Consider the following 12190-nt stretch of genomic DNA (forward strand, 5'->3'; position numbering starts at 1 on the left):
ATTCCATTGTATACATAAACCACAGCTTCTTTATCCATTCATCTTTCGATGGACACCGAGGCTCCTTCCACAGTTTGGCTATTGTGGACATTGCTGCTAGAAACATCGGGGTGCAGGTGTCCCGGCGTTTCATTGCATCTGAATCTTTGGGGTAAATCCCCAACAGTGCAATTGCCGGGTTATTTATTTATTTTTAAAGATTTTGTGTTTAAGTACTCTCTACACCCAACATGGGGCTTGAATTCAACAACCTTGAGGTCAAGAGTTGTGTGCTTGATTGAGCCAGCCAGGCACCAAAATTTTTTTTTTTTTTAATTTTTAGAGCACATTTTATGTGCCATCAGTAATGGGGGGCAGAGGAGAGAATCTTAGGCAGGCTCTACATCCAGCACAGAGCCCTATGTCGGGCTCAATCTCACCACCTTCAGACCATGATTTGAGCTGAAACCAAGAGTCAGAGGCTTAACCGACTGAGCCACCCAGGCACCACAGGCACCCAATATATTTTTAAAAAGAACTTTATTGAGAGGTATTATTAACATACCATAAAATTCATCCACTTGAAGTATAGATATCAGTGATCTTTACTACATTTAGAGTTGTGCAGTCATCACCACAATCCTTTATTTATTTTTTTAAACATTTCCATCCTCACAAGAGTCTGTTTCTCATTTGCAATGAATTCCCATTCCCACTCTCAGTCCCAGGCAACCACTAATTTTTTGTATCTGTATCTTTTACATTTCTGTACATTTCATATAAATGGAATCATACCATATGTGGTCTTGGTGTCTAGCTTCTCTCACTTAGCATTATGTTTTTGAAATTCATGCATGTTGTAGCATGTATCACAGGTTCCTTTTTATTACTGGATAATATCCTATTGTGAATATACTCCTTTTTGTTTATTCAGTCACCATGGATATTTGGATTGTTCCCAGTTTGGAGCTATTGTGAATAATGCTGCTGTGAATATTTGTGAAAAACCTTTGTGTGGACATATATTTTCATTTCTCTTGTGAAATAACTTAGGAGTGGAGTCACTGGATTATATGATAAATTATGTTTAACTTTTTAAGAAACTCAAGCTATGTTCTAATATAGCCACACCATTTTATGTGCCATCAGTAATGTAATGAGGGCTCCAGTTTCTCTGCACCCTTATCAGTACCTGTTATTATGTGTGATTCTAGAGGTTATGAAGTAGTATCTCCCTGTGGTTTTCATTTGAATTTCTCTAAAGACTAATGAGGTTGAGCATCTTTTCATGTGCTTATTAACCCATTTGTATATCCTTGGTGAAATGTTTACTCAAGTATTTTGCCCATTTTAAAAACTGAGTTTTCTACTTGAGTTGTAAGAGGTCTTAACGTATATTTCTAGATATACAATTCTAGATACAAGTGCTTTATCAAAATATAATTTACAAATATTTCCTCCCAGTCTGTGGCTTGTCTTATATTTTCTCGATGTTTTTGAACTGCAGAAGTTTAAGAAATTGGCTAAGTATGATTTATAATTTTTTTTGTTATCTATCATGCTTTTTGTGTTTGTAGCTAAGAATTCTTTGCCTAACTTAAGGTCACATAGACTTTTTAAAAAATATTTTATTTATTTATTCATGAGAGACAGAGAGAGACAGAGAGAGAGAGGCAGAGACACAGGCAGAGGGAGAAGAAGGCTCCATGCAGGGAGCCCGACGTGGGACTTGATCTGGGGTCTCCAGGATCAGGCCCTGGGCTGAAGGTGGCGCTAAACCGCTGAGCCACCCGGGCTGCCCTCACATAGACTTTCTTTTTTTTTTTTTTTTCTTTTTTCTAATTTTAAACATTTGTTTATTTTAGAGGGAGAGCGCATATGATTGGCGGGAGGGGCAGAGGGAGAGAATCTCAAGCAGATTCCTCCCTGAGCACAGAGCCTGAGGTGGGGCTCTATCTAACAACCCATGAGATCATGACCTGAGCCAAAACCAAGAGTCAGGTGCTTAACCAAATTATTCATCCAGGCACCCTCAAATACATTTTCAAGAGGGAGTAAGCCATACATTTATTCCCTACAGCTACTTCTTTGGTGATATACAGAGGTTTCCTCACAATGTTTTTTTTTTTTTTTTCTCCCCTTTCTCCTTCCACCTACTTCCCCTTACAGTGTTTAAAGAAGCACACCTAGGGGTGCCTGTGTGGCTTAGTCGGTTAAGCATTGCTTTAGGTCATGATCCTGGGGTTGGTCCTGGGATCAAGCCCCACAGCAGGCTCTCTGCTCAGCAGGGAGTCTGTTTGTCTCTCTCCCCATCCCTCTGCCCCTCCCCACTGCTCATGCTTTCTCTCTCTCTCTCACTTGCACACTCTCTCTCAATAAATAAAATCTTAAAAAAAAAAAAAAAGCACACGTACTTGCTGAATGAGATGAGATCTTTCAAAAGCAGAATAAAAGACTTAAAGCCATTAGTATCCTTCCTTTAATGTCAACAAATAAGCCATCTAGTTTCTTTAGAACCTTCAAAGGATCTTGCAGGGGGTAAATTATGCTCCTGATTGAATTTATTCAAGGAAACTTTATTTCTCTATTGTCCTATTTCTCCTTTGTTCCTGTTTATATCCTGACTTCCTAGGGTGGCTGGCACATAGCACCTGCTTAAAATGTTGGTTATATTGAAATTACGAGCATAAATGTCGGATGAATGTCTGCAACCCCAGCATGAGTCTCAAACTAGCCATGTAGTACACATTAGTTATAAACTGGACCATCAGCCTCCCTCTTAACTAATCAGATTGCATGCTTCAATTAATCTGTCTTAGCCATGCTTACTATGGAAAAGGGTGGTATAAAGATTTATGGGCCAGAAATAATGGGGACAGCTGGAGTTTAAATGGGAAAGTGCACAGGTGAATTTCAGAGACAGAAGGGTAGCATTAACAGCAACGTCTATGATTACAGATTGTTTGTTTTGCGTCTATAGTCAATGGATTAGTTTCCTCCTCATATGGGATAGTTCCTTGGTGCCCATGATATAGCATGGCCCCTGATTTGTAAGGACATCTGTCTTCTAAAGAGCATAACATATCTTTGATTTTCAGTCTGGTAATCTTGCTAATAAGTCCTAAAACAAACTGATTTTTTTTTTCCAGCTTAAACTGTAGAAGGGTTACTGAGCCTAGAAATTACAGTTCCCAATGAGACTTCATGTTAGATTTCAACATTTTACAGTTATCTACCTAGAGAGCTATATACTCCCATCCCCCTTCTTAAAACCCTATTTGTGTTATACCATATCGGCCAAAGTCTACTAAGTTGGACTCTGTTCAAATAACAGAAAGATAAAGTAAGGGTGTGCATATTTCAGACATCTTAATGTGGGCCTACACGGGAGAATTTGAGTTTTGCAGTGAAAAACATTAGCAGTATGTCATATACAAATTGTATTTTCAAAAACCATGTTTTAACTTTTAACATTTTCAAAATAAGTGATATTTATAAAAACTAAATTTAATGGTAGAACATGTTTTTAAAATAAACATATCCCAGGGCACCTGGGTGACTCAGTTGGTTGAGCATCTCCCTCTGGCTCAGGTCATGATCCCAGGGTCCTGGGATGGAGCCTCACATCAGGCTTCCTGCTCAGCAGGGAGCTTGCTTCTCCCTTTCCCCCACTTGTGCTCTCTCTCGCTGCTCTCTCAAATAAATAAACTCTTAAAAAATATATATATATATCCCTACCCATCTGGGTGTGCATGGTTTTTCCCATTTGTACATATAATTTCCTCAAATTATTAAGCACTGTATTTTGGTAACAACATGATGGATTCATAAGCTTTTATGCACACAGTACATGTTTATTAGAGTTGATTTGGGCATAATTTTCAGAGACAACTATGGGCATAATTTATATCTAATTAATAGACTTTTTAAGTAGTTACCTATCTCATTTTGTTTAGATTTTCTCCACCTTGGCACTACTGATGATTTGAACTGAATAATTTTTTGTTGAGGGGGGTGGCGGATCCTGTGCCTTATAGGATATTTAGCAGCATCTCTGGCTTCTAACCACTAGATGCCGGGAGTATACCCCAATCCCCCATTCAGCGGTGACATCTCCAAGATACTGCCAAATGTCCCCTGGTGGGCAAAATTGCTTCCAGTTGAGAACCACTGGTTTAAAACAAGTAAAATATACATTTTCTCTTATGAGAAAACTTCTTTATAGTCTTTGTACATGATAAGATCCTGTATTATAGTTATCAACCTCTGGACAAATACAGTCTTACTTGAAAGGTTAACACAACTTTTGTTTTAATACATTTGAAAGTTAAGGATGGAATGAGGCAAAACTTACCACAAGGGGACTCTCAGGAAGTAAATGAGTCTTTTTGGCTATGTTATCCTGTCTTGAATCATTGTAGAAGAAAATTGGCCATGGATAATCTCCCTTTCATAAAATAAGTTCATTCAATATGGAAGGAAAATAAACTCCTTTAGGCCATTTTCAGTAAAACCCAGGTTGGAGGTAGCAGTAACTGTGTTATAAGGATTATGCAGGAATCTGCATAAGGAATAATAATTTTAAAAACCTGTTTGAAATGCTTCTGTTGAAAATATTTATTAAATATATAATTACACCATATTTAGGAATATCGTTATTTATAATGTCAGGATCATCATCCTAAACACTGATTTTCATTGTTGGTATTTATGGGAAGTTGCCCCCTACTTTTTTAAAGATTATTTGTTGAGAGAGAGAGAGAACCCATGATTGGGAGGAGGGGCAGAGGGAGAGAGAGAGAGACAATCTCAAGTGAACTTCACAATGAGCATGGAGCCCGACACGGGGCTCCATCTCCTCATCCCAAGATCATGACCTGAGCCACCCAGGCGCCACTGGGGAAATTGCCTTTTCAAACAAATCCCTTATACTGTCTTTGTTGCAATTTGTTTTTTTCCTAAAAAGTTGAAATATAGGTAGGAAATCAGTGAATGAATCTAAGCCATTCTCCTGTAGCTATCTCACTGGGGCACTGTGTCCTAGCTTATATACTCAATCAGCTGGGTTGGAACCGACTCAGGAGTAGACTCGGGGATGGCCCCAGGGGCAAAGATGGGGCAGAAGCTGAACTGTCTGTGGGGACAAGTTCATGTTTAGGCTGCTGTCCTGTATCTTTCCTAAAGAGTATCAAGCGAGTGATTCTCCAACAGAACTCCTTGTCTCTGCTCTTTGACAGAACAAATTATTAAGACATCTAAGATTTTAAAGCACTTTGAAGATTAATGATTGGCTATAAATCCTATTTAAGACCAATCTCTTTGATAAATCACTTTAGGGATAATAACTTATAAATGGCAAGAAAAAGGTCTCTTCTGTTAATGACTCACTGTGGTTAATGGTTTACACAGTCATTACATAGCTTTACATGCATGAGACTAAAAAGACACGAAGAAGCCTGTCACTCTGGAACAGTCTGGAACAGTCTGAAACGACTGCTATGGCAATAGACTGAGCTGTTTATACAGTGTTTCCACCTGAGGCACTGTCCTGTGAATACTCAAATACTGACACAGTTTCAGGATTAAGATCTAACTTCTGAAAACAATAGCTCACTCTGTATTTATTAACTGGCTAAATATTTTAAGCAAGTTCTACCCCCCCCCCCTCCCACTTTGGGAGAAAATAAACCCTGGGAATTATGCCTAATTCTAGCAGGACTTAGGAGGAAAGAACCAGCATATACACAGGCTTACGTACAATGGCACCATGAACATAATTCTGCTGCCCCCAGGGATCTTTATTTATGTGGCAATTAGGTGACACACAAAGGACAATGTCAAGAATGTGACGCCTGAGCTCCTCAGCTCAGCCCAGCAATTGAGAGAACAAGACAGAGTGCAGTTTTCAAAAAGCCAGCCTGGGCTGCATCTGAAAACCACACCCTTGGTCCCAATTTGCTTACATTTGCTACATTTTAATTTTACAAAGTACTTTCACAAGGTCTTATTTTATGATAACCTCTTAGGGATATATTCAAACCATTGCCCAGAAAGGAAAAAGAACATTTACCATATATGCCTACAGATCCACAGGCTGTGTGCTTTGGCATATTATTTAAACTGCTCACATAACAGAATGGGAGGATAAAGACCAAAGTTCACTACCTGTCAGAGAGTTTGAATTGTAATATTCAGATATGGAACTCAAGTAGGAAGAAGACCAACCTAATGCTTTGCCAACCTATGACCACCTTTGCAAGAATGTTTACCTTGTTTTCATCTCCTGAGAACAACCCACTTACACAGACTACAACACGAGGGGACTAATTTTGTAGCAAGTACTTTACCAATATTGTTTCCTAGCTAGATTCCAGTAAAGGTAAAACAAATAGGTAAGAAACATTTACAGAATTCTTCATACAATTAACATGAAGTGCTTACCATCTTTCTGGGGTTTAGACATCCGGTTTCACCTTGAAATGCTATACTGCATTCTGATCTTCAATTGCGAAGAAGTAATCCCGTTTCACTTATTTCATAATTTTAATGAGGGGGCTTACGAAGTTCAGTTTTGGGGGTGGGGGAGGATTTTCTTATTCAGTGTCTTCAATCAAGGCTTCCCAATCTTTTCCAATCTTTCTGGCACATCTGTGAAATGACTTGTGCATTTGTATGTGGCTGCAAGTAACCAGCCCAAGAATAACTTCCTCGAGGGGAACGATTTCGAAGCACTTTTAATGGAAAGTTCTGTTGTTTATCGCCCCGCTGTACGCTTTGCTGCAAACTTGTGTTGAAGCTGCAGGTCCACTTGGGCAGATGGCTCCAGCTAGGGCAGCCAGCACGAGCTCCACTATAGCACCAAGAGTCAAAACTGGTTTAAGAAATGTTTTAGAGGGTTAGTGCGGTTTTCTCCTTCATTTCTCCTGAGCGGTTCTGTAACATGAGCCTTGTTTCAATAGCAAGTTAGAACTTGAATACTGCGGGTGCTATGCATATCCGTGTTTTTTTACTTAAAGTGAGGACATGAGTTAATGCCTTTTAAAAATACTACTTAGAGTCTAAACATTTCAAGCATGCCAAAGCTTCAACACACTTGACACTAGCCATTTGGGACAGTCTGAGAGGTTTTCTGAAAACTTAACCATTTGAAGTAATATGTTGAAAAGGGAACAGCCTTCACTGAATTGGGTTTGCTGACTAATTTGGATTCTATCCATAATATGAAATCTGTAGTGACTCTACCTGGGCGCCAAACACAAGAATATTTTTTCTATTCAGCTCTTCGGGATTCTTCCAGCCACACTGATAAATGTCCAGAGAAAATGTAAATGTATTAATAGTTTTCCAAAATGCTAGCTCCCCATTCACCTAAGTGGCAGCTGAAAATAAGCAGTCTCATGGAAGATATTTTTATGGCTGTAAATCTGACACTAGTGTGGCAACCTTTTCTACTTCGACTATGCCAAGTTGGCTGAGAATACCATCAAAATTCCCCTTTGGGTATCGTGAAATGTGGCCGTTAGATCTGAGCATGTTCCTAAGAGAGAGCAAAGATTCCTAATTGGAAAACTGAAAACAGAACAAAGACACCTGGATTGTTCTGCTTTTCTGAACAAGAATGGTAAGTATTAAAACCAGCTTGCATTTAATAACAAGAGCTCTTCAAGGTTGTTTTTTTTAGGCCGACTTTTAATGAGTAAAAATAAAAATCCCTCAGAAATTAGGTTTAAGTTTACTTTGTAGCCCATAGCCTTAAAATGAAATCTCAATTTTTCTTGTTCACATGATTTTTTTTTGTCCTCTGTTCTAACTTCTTTCAGATGAGCCTTTATGATAGATAAAACATTCAGTATTTCTCCCCATGCTCCTATCTTGCCCCAGGAAAAAGCAAGAGAAAACAAATACGTACATTAAAACAGAATTGTATTAAACATTCACTTTTGTATTAGGAGAGGAATTTCATTTATCCCAGAATAGTCACAGAGAAAAAGACAGCAAGCTGGTTTTGAGACTGCCTCACACTGACACTCCAAATTGTGCTGGGAGTGCCCCTGAGCTGTTAACAACACTGTCTGGGAAACTCCTCTAAGGGAACGTGGTGTCTCAGCTTAGTGGGCAGTGCCTGGGCCCCTCCAGGGCAGCCCCAGCACAGAGCTTGGTTGGAGGTAGAGGTGCTGCTGTTATTTCCCAAGTAAGCAAGAAGCAGGGGAGTAGCAAGCACTCTCCTAAGACTGGTCTTTATTGTGTGGTGACAAGTTTCACAATTGTGCTGATGATCCGAGATCCTCGCGGACATGTACACAGATCTATGCTTGGGTTTTTAATCTTATCCTGGAGGAGCTGGTCAAGTTCGCAACGCAGTTCCTTTACTAATTCAGCCACCTAAAATGAAAGTTGCAACGTAAGCCGTGATTGGGTCAATGAGGGAGGAAAGGTTCCTAAGGGAAACATCTCACGGATGACTGTCATTATTTTAGATTTCTGGTAGTAATTTTAACTCCATGGTGGGAGGAGGGGAGAAACTAACACATTTTTATTCTAGAAGTACTTCTAAAATTTCTTGATGCAGCTCTAAGAATGTTCACTCAATGTCAGCTCTGCAATATAATAAATGGGGTCATTATAAAAAGTCTCCTCTATCACATCTCATTTAAAGAGAAGATTAAATCTGGAAGAATGGCTTCTATGTAGCGTTCTGCATATTAAAGCTTGGTCAAGGGCAGCCCCAGTGGCGCAGCGGTTTAGCGCCGCCTGCAGCCCAGGGTGTGATCCTGGAGACCCGGGATCGAGTCCCACATCGGGCTCCTTGCATGGAGCCTGCTTCTCCCTCTGCCTGTGTCTCTGCCATTCTCTCTCTCTCTCTCTCTCTCTGTGTTTCTCATGAATAAATAAATAAATAAATCTTTAAAAAAAAAAAAAAAGCTTGGTCAACTTTTACAATTTGCTCCAAGAGAGGCAGGAAAATGGAGAATTAAAAATGCTAGATATTAAAGCCAAAAAATCTGTAGCTTTGGGATACATTTGATGCTTTCATTGGAAGAAACAACTCCATCTTTTTTATGGCATTTTCTTATGCTGATGTACAGCGGGCACTGGAGATGTCTTCCCAAAATGGTTTGCTGCTCCCCCATTATTTGGTAACCATGCAGTTTGCACCTGGCCTAACTCAAACAGGCTTATGCCATGAGCTCTGCCAGAGTGAATGGCTCAGATCATCACGGCCTTAGAGTTTATGACATTCCTTTGGTCATAGAAGTTGGTTTAAGAGAAGAAGTTTCTTGTCTCCCTGCTGGACAGTGTGCTGCTGCACAGATGTGAGGCCTGGAGCTATGGCAGCCATCCTGCTACCATGAGGTCAGCCAGACTTTTGTTGTCCCTGGGCTGCTGAATTAAACCAACCCTTTCTGGCTTTCTTGACCTGTACTGTGCAATACAACAGCCATCTGTCACATGTGGCTAATCTAATGGCCAGTTCAAACAGATGTGCTGGTGTATGTATGTAAAATACATCCCAGATTTTAAAGATTTAATATAAAAAAACAGTATAAAATATCTAATAAATTCTTATATTGATTACATGTTGAATATAAAACTTTTTAGGTGTATCAGGTTAAATAAAATTAAGATTAATTTCACTTATTTGTATTTTTTATGCGTGGCTACTAGAAAAATTGAAATACAGCCCTCAGGGGGGCTCCTTCAGAGACGGAACTGATAGCCTTTACCTGATGGGAAGCAGCTGCAAAACGGATCCAACCATCATCCAAGGACACAACAAACTCCCCTCTCTGAAGCTGCACACTCACTTGGCCTCCTCCAAACAAGACCAGCGGGTACACGGACACCATACTGCAGTCTCGGATGAACACCCGACTGGTTTTGATCTTTTCATGGTACACCAGGTAGGGGCTGTCAAAGTGTCTGACCTGGAACAGGAAACCTCAGATGAGGGCACTGACAGCCTGAGGGGAACTCCACCCACTCCATGGATTTAAGTACCACCTGTCCATTGACAATTCCCCAAATTATCTCCAGCCTGTACCTTTCCCTTGAGGACAGACTTCTACATGCATCGACCTCAGGAGGTCTTACTTTGGATATTTAATAATCATCTCAAACTCACGTTCAAAAGGAATTCTTGATTTTCCCCAACTTACAGTATTCCCCTCCTGCTCAGTAAGTGATATTCCTGTTCACCTAGCTGCTCACGTCCCAAACTGAGAAACTTTTCTCAACTGTTCTTTCCCCTCATGCTGTCGAAATGATCACTAGGTCCTGTCAGTTCTATTTTCAAAATACATAATGAACGGACATATTCCCTGCAATGTGACAGCTACCACCTTAGCTCAGAGCATCACTGCCTCCCACAGACCACTGCCACAGCCTCCTAAGCACCTGCTTGGCTTCTGTTTTACACCTTCAGTCTCTTTCCCACCTAGCAGCCACGGTTACCTTTTATTTATTTATTTTTAAAACTATTTTATTTATTTATTTGACAAAGACAGAGAACATAAGCAGGGGGAACAGTAGGCAGAGGAAGAAGCAGGCTCCCCACTGTACAGGGAGCCCAAAGTGGGGCTCTATCCTAGGACCCAGAGATCATGACCTGAGCCGAAGGCAGACACTTAACCCACTGAGCCACCCAGATACCCCTGCAATGATCTTTTAAAAACATAAATCCAATTAGGCTCAAAACCTTCCAGTGACTTCCTAAGAATAAAATCTCAGATCTATGGCCCACACAGTCCCACACAACCTGACCCTGCCCACTTGTCCTGACACATCTGCTCCTCTGGCACCTCATCATCCCATTCCACCTCTCCCAACCACTGGTCTGCATCTCCGGAAGCACACCAATATGCTTCTGTCTCATGGTCTTTGCACTTATTTCCTCTGCTGGAATGCTCTCTCCCTAGAGATCTTCATGGCTCGCCCTGTACTTTATTTAGGATCTGCTCAGTTGTTTTCTCCTCAGCGAGTTCTTCCCCGACCACATTTGGCAAAATGGCCTATCTCTTATCACTCTCAATCTCTTATTCTGTTTTATTTTCCTTGATTGCATTTGTCACTAACCTGAGATGATGTGTTTACTTATTTCTTTCCTGTCTTGCTCAGCAGAACTTAAGCTCCCTGAGGGCAGAGACCCTGTCTGTCTAGTTCATCCACTGTCCTCCATGGATCAGAGTAGTGCCTGGCACAGAGAAACTGCTAGGAGATACTGAATAATTTGGAATCATTGCATGAATGTCATGGTAAACTCAGAAGAGGAGGTAGAACTAACTGTGACCGCTGGCTCCTAAGTACGTATGTAGCTGAAAGACCAGATGGCCATCTGGTCCTCAAAGTCTTCTGGGCTGAGGAGACCCTTTTCGTGCTTGGCTGACACGTTACTCGGTAGTTCCAGGGGTTGGCCAGCCCTCACACTTCAAATTCTCTTCCTCCATCCCCCTGTCCTCTCTTTCTCCATCTCCCCTCAAAGTTTTATTGAGTGTCTGCTTTTAGGGAGGTGCCCTGCTACATGTCAAGAACATAAAAATGAAAACCATACAATTCCTGTCTTTAGAAATTTCATCCTTCCATGAAGATGATGTACCACAAACCATGAAATAACATGGTAAGCACAACTGTGGATAAAATGCACACCTGATGGTGGACCAAGAAACAAAGCAACTTTGAGGGAGAGTTGTTCAAATGGAAGCTCAAATTAGAGGAGCCTGCTGGGAATGAGAATGTATTCCAGGTTCCAAGAAAGCATGTTACATGTCATGGCACACAGAATGATCAAGGGAGGAGCAGTGGGAGACATGGTAAAAGAGGGGCCTGGCCTGAAAAGTCATGGGAGAGTTTGCAGGAGACTCCATATATGAAGAGTTTCAAGCAAGGGGATGACGTGACCCAATGTATGTTTTGTAAAGTTAATTCTGGCAGCAGTACTGTAAAAGGCTGGAGAGAAAGGACCAGAAGTCAGATCATTATAGCACTTTAGAGAAGAGACAGATGTTGGGGTTTGAACTGAGGAAGGGACAGTGGGAAGAAGAGGAACAAGCACATCTGAGAGTGTCAGAAGGCGGAACTGCTGGGACCTGGTGTCCACAAGGACTGGGGTAAAGAGAAAAGTGGCAGGGTCTCTATGAACGCAGGGTTCTAGTTTGGGTGGTGCTGTTCACCAAGACGGAATACAAGAAGAAAAGAATGAAGTGGAAAATAAGGA

The 12190-nt window shown here is 40.8% G+C and overlaps 2 protein-coding genes across 7 annotated transcripts in view; one reads left to right on the forward strand and one right to left on the reverse strand.

Annotated features, from left to right (window-relative positions):
• The window catches only part of LOC100685565 (tetratricopeptide repeat protein 39B-like), a 53292-nt gene that overhangs the window by 33836 nt on the left and 7266 nt on the right, over window positions 1-12190 (forward strand). Inside the window, exon 3 of the transcript XR_005372330.1 lies at window positions 9646-9881. The gene's annotated coding sequence lies outside the window, so the exon portion shown is untranslated. The remainder of the gene's footprint in view (window positions 1-9645; window positions 9882-12190) is intronic.
• Window positions 5757-12190, reverse strand: part of DHX57 (DExH-box helicase 57) — a 58328-nt gene continuing 51894 nt past the window's right edge. For 5 of the 6 annotated variants that reach the window (XM_038561306.1, XM_038561308.1, XM_038561307.1 and 2 more), the window contains 2 exons: window positions 9705-9905; window positions 6304-8361 (listed from right to left, as the gene is read on the reverse strand). In XM_038561306.1, coding sequence (XP_038417234.1) covers window positions 8218-8361; window positions 9705-9905 — 345 coding nt within the window. In that variant the 3' untranslated portion in view covers window positions 6304-8217. Of the gene's footprint in view, window positions 8362-9704; window positions 9906-12190 lie in introns of all 6 variants that reach the window. The other variant, XM_038561309.1, reaches the window with a different exon arrangement.

This window comes from Canis lupus, chromosome 17 (genome assembly GCF_011100685.1).
Source record: "Canis lupus familiaris isolate Mischka breed German Shepherd chromosome 17, alternate assembly UU_Cfam_GSD_1.0, whole genome shotgun sequence".
Classification (NCBI taxonomy): Eukaryota; Metazoa; Chordata; class Mammalia; order Carnivora; family Canidae; genus Canis; species Canis lupus.